The following is a 5,000-nucleotide window of genomic DNA, read 5'->3' as shown; positions in this document are numbered from 1 at the left end:
TCATGTCGTTTAGTTTTACTCCTGGGTACAGCAAATGTCTTGTGCCGCCGAAGAGAATAAGTAGGTGTTGGAGCCATACGTATGGTGGCTTCATCACGCCTCTCTCTCAATGCTGGGAGAGTTGAAGTCAGATGCCTATTATCCGACAGCATCACTTTTGGATGCTCTCTAACTCCTCAGAGAGACCTTTCGGAAGTCCACCCATACTGGACTAGCATACTCGAGAACTGGCCATATAAAATCAAGTATACCTGCACTAAAACATCACAAGGAAGCCCCGCTTTTTTAGCAGCACCTTCGAAATCATGCACTTAATGTGGGCGCCCCATGACAAGTCAGGGGATATTTGAACTCCAAGCAATTTAAAGGTGGAAACTCTGCTAATTGCATGTCCTGAGATAACGGGAGAGGGAGGGGAGGGAATGTTGTCCTCTCTCCTGGCACTAACTACCATGTCTTAGCTCCATTCATCGCCAATCTAAATCCCTGTCCCTACTTCACTACAGAATCCAGTGCCTTCTGAGTGAGTCCAGGTGAGGATCCCATTTGAAACTCTGTGATTGTTAGATCATCAGCATATTTCACAGGTATTACCGAAGGAGGCAAATATGAATCCAGGCCATTTCTGCATTTGACAAAAAGCAGAGGTGATAGTAGTCCTCCTTGAGGAACACCAGCTGGAACTGGAAAGGAGTTAGACACCTTCTGCTCTCTGTTATTCAGATAGCTCTTTACAATAAGTCAATACTGAAGTGCATACTGAGGATCTGAGAATCAAAAACAAGAACATTGTCATTATCTGGCCACTGTACAAATACCATGACATTATATGTAACAATTCAGCAGCTATCAAATACAATGTATTTATATGACAGGTTTTATGATATTCACAGATAACAAGAAAACATTTTTTTTGTTGTTTTTAGGCCCATTGCGCTTTTTATTTATTTATTTTTATTAAGGCACTTTTATGACACACATTGCATATCCTAGAAAATAAATAAATATACATATTTTTAATTACACAAATAAAATTACATTTGCTTTCTTTTTTTCCAAACTTGATTTAACCGGTTTTAACAGTTTGATAAAAATATAACAAAAATTTAAATATTTAATTATATAAATTTAATTAAGAAATATAATAATTTACTGTAACATATCTATCTATCTATCTATCTATCTATCTATCTATAACAAAATTATGGTATAGACATGACTGATACATAAAAGGCGAAGAGGCTTGATTCAAAGCATTTTTTATTTTATAGGATTTTTCAGATTTTGCGTAAAGACACTATTTATTTATGTACATACATATTCAGTTTGTTTATAGAACTACATACAGTGCTTGCTTCTATATTTCACTTATTAAAAACCCTGTTTTAGGGGATTTTTATACATTTTTATATTACATCAAGATTATAGATTACAAATATTCGATCATTAAAAAAAAAAAACAATGAGGAGGTTTAAAAGTAGCAGGTCGGGAACAGCATCGGTGGCGGGATTTGTCGCGCGGGAATCTGTGGCGGGAAATAGAGGCGCTCGCGCTGTCCGCTCGCGGCGTGGTGCTGAAATGACGTCACCGGCGGAAGCACTACAAAAAGCTCGGCAGCGCGCGCGTCCTGAACTCCCCGCTTCAGCTTCATCCGTCTGTTCTGGAACCACGTTTTCACCTCAAATAAACATAAATAAATGCATAAATAAATAACATAAATATCCACTTTCAACATTATGTTTCACTACATTCACAACGTAAACACTAAAATATTCACGTGTTAAGAACAATTTTAACTAATGAATGTGATTCAGTTGCTTGCAAAGCTCCTCATACAGATCGCAATAATTAAAATCTCTAATTACAAGAAATAAATAAATAAAATAAATACAAAAATAAATATAAATAAATTAAAAATATAAAATATTTATGTTTGCAATTCTTTTCCTGCTTTTAGTGACTTGTAACTCTCAAAACTGTTCTTTCTTTCTTTCTTTCTTTCTTTCTTTCTTTCTTTCTTTACTGAAGACTTAATGAATTCAGAAACCAAAATACTAATCTGAAGAACCGATAATGCAACAAATAAATAAACTAACCAACTAACTAATTAATTAATTTAAATTATAAAGTATTTATTTATTTATGTTGCATTATAGGTGCATTATAAATAAAAATTAATTTTAAATATAAAGTATTTATTCATTTATTTATTTATGTTGCATTATAGGTTCATTATAAATAAATAAATAATTAATTAATTTAAAATATAAAGTATAAATAAAAATTAATTTTAAATATAAAGTATTTATTCATTTATTTATTTATGTTGCATTATAGGTGCATTATAAATAAAAATTAATTTTAAATATAAAGTATTTATTCATTTATTTATTTATGTTGCATTATAGGTGCATTATAAATAAAAATTAATTTTAAATATAAAGTATTTATTCATTTATTTATTTATGTTGCATTATAGGTGCATTATAAATAAAAATTAATTTTAAATATAAAGTATTTATTCATTTATTTATTTATGTTGCATTATAGGTGCATTATAAATAAAAATTAATTTTAAATATAAAGTATTTATTCATTTATTTATTTATGTTGCATTATAGGTGCATTATAAATAAAAATTAATTTAAAATATAAAGTATTTATTCATTTATTTATTTATGTTGCATTATAGGTTCATTATACATAAATAATTAATTTCAAATATAAAGTATTTATTCATTTATTTATGTTGCATTATAGGTTCATTATAAATAAATAAATAGTGCATTATATGTTCTGCATAAAAAAAATATTTATTTTAATATTTATTTAGCTATATAGAGACATGCTACCTTGCAGTTCACATGAATAGGCCAGATGTGTGACAAATGCAAATGACTCTTTCACTCTTTCTGAATATAAGTTCAACTCTCTGCTGTCCCGGCTAGAGATGTGATCTCATGCACACCTGTGTCTCCGACAGCTGCAGCTTCTCCGCTGTTCTGCGTCTCTGAGTCGCGCCGAGGTACTTGTGTTTGCTGAAGGTCTTCTCCAGACGCGAGATCTGGTCCGAGCTGAACTTGGTTCTGACGCGCCGCTGCGACGCGGACTCTCCTTCACTCTCATCGCTCTCAGAGGCCGAGGTGTAGCCACAGCTGTCTGATGCGAGAGAAACAACCTGCCAGATCCATCACCAGCCCAGAAAAACCCTGAGTATCACAGACGGTCGTACTTACTTGTAGGAGAAGACGGGGCCTTGGTTTCTCCTTCTCCAAGCATTTCTGAAGATGCTTGAGGAGCACCACTGAAGGCATCAGGAGCACATGGAATTAAGTTGACGCATTTCTCCTGCTCCAGATCTTGTGCATGGAAGCTCTGGGACAACCACTCCACGGAGAACTTCTTGAACATGATGCTTCCTCCTAATAACTTGATCAGATGCATTCCTCCTGAACTTTATAGGCGCTTCTCCGCTCATTTGCATGAGTAAAGCGCCTCTCGGCGGAATCACAACCCTGTAATTGAAGTTAATAGATGTCGCAATGGGCTTGTTCACACGTTGGGTGTACTTGTGATATCCAGGCGCCAGCGAGTCTGAGCACCTCGTGTGTTCACCTCAAGTACCTGAGAAGAGTCATCAATGCACTGATGCAATCAACATCATCCACTCAAGACAAGCCGTCCTCCATCTGCAGATAATGAGAAGATGAAAGAGAGCCGCGGCTTTGGGCGGATCACTGTCGGATTAACTCTTGATCCCCATTGCGCGCGAGTCCTTCCAATCTGTGTCAATTCAGCACGCTTGTTTATTACATGAAATGCATCTCCACATATCATGGGTTTGAGCCGCAAGCTGATGTCACTGGAAGGCTACATGAACGCGTTTGGTGTCTAATGGCAAACATTGAAATGATGCTGAATTATAAATCTACCTGTCGATAAATTGCGTGTATTTTAGGAATATAGATGGAGGAATACTAAACGAATGTTAAAAGTCAAATGAAATTTAAAACCAATGAGATAAGTTCCATCCACGTGTTCAGTTTGATTAAAAACACAGTCTTGTGTTGCGTAAATTCAACAAAATCTGTTACTTCCTAAAGGAACAAATACAGCTACTGATGAATTCAGACACTGCACAAAACACTCACCTGAGGAACCTAGAATTCAACAATACAAACAAACAAACAAATAAATACATAAATACATAAGTACTCATCTAAAGAACCTATAATGTAACATCAAGATCTAAATTTATTTACTTACTGATGATTTGATGAATCCAGAAACCAAAATACTCATTTTGAAGAACCTAATGCAACAATAAATAAATAAATGGTATCATGTAATGTTGCATTACATGCTCAAATAAATTATTTACGTATTTATTTACTTGTGATTTTATGAATACAGAAACCAAAATAGTCATCTGAAGAACTTAATGCAACAATACATAAATAAACAAATAGAAGATAGATAGATAGATAGATAGATAGATAGATAGATAGATAGATAGATAGATAGATAGATAGCATTATATGTATTGTATGTATTATATAATGTTGTGTTACTTGCATGCATGCATACATATTTATTTATTTATTTATTAATGATTTAATGAATCCAGACACCAAAATACTCATCTGAAAAAACTATAATGCAACATCAAGATACATCAACCTTTTTTGCGTTATTACTTTAATGACGGTATACAGTAGATGAAATCATCTCTCAATGAAACCTGCATGATTGATTTTGCTAAATGATTATGAGTTATTAATCTCCATTGGCCTTCAGTAACTAGTTTTAGTTAGTCTTAATGTTATCATGGGATTGATATTAGAGGGTGATCAATACTCTGTCACATCACCACTGTATGAAACAACACACACACACACTCACTCACACACTCACTCACACACACACTCACTCTCACACACACTCACTCACTCACACACACACTCACTCACTCACTCACACACTCACTCACACACACACT

The 5,000-nt window shown here is 34.0% G+C and overlaps 1 protein-coding gene across 1 annotated transcript; it reads right to left on the bottom strand.

The window, feature by feature from the left end:
- Positions 1 to 1,472: 1,472 nt before the first annotated feature.
- On the bottom strand, positions 1,473 to 3,460 carry vent (ventral expressed homeobox). The gene is made up of 3 exons (XM_016487322.1): positions 3,238 to 3,460; positions 2,970 to 3,160; positions 1,473 to 1,679 (listed from the first exon to the last, which is right to left on the bottom strand). Exons 1-3 carry the CDS (start codon positions 3,443 to 3,445, stop codon positions 1,473 to 1,475), a joined length of 606 nt encoding a protein of 201 aa, XP_016342808.1. The 5' UTR covers positions 3,446 to 3,460.
- Positions 3,461 to 5,000: the final 1,540 nt, after the last annotated feature.

Source organism: Sinocyclocheilus anshuiensis, unplaced genomic scaffold, assembly GCF_001515605.1.
Source record: "Sinocyclocheilus anshuiensis isolate Anshui unplaced genomic scaffold, SAMN03320099.WGS_v1.1 scaffold709, whole genome shotgun sequence".
NCBI classification, from domain to species: domain Eukaryota; kingdom Metazoa; phylum Chordata; class Actinopteri; order Cypriniformes; family Cyprinidae; genus Sinocyclocheilus; species Sinocyclocheilus anshuiensis.
This window is presented reverse-complemented; position numbering and strand designations above follow the sequence as displayed.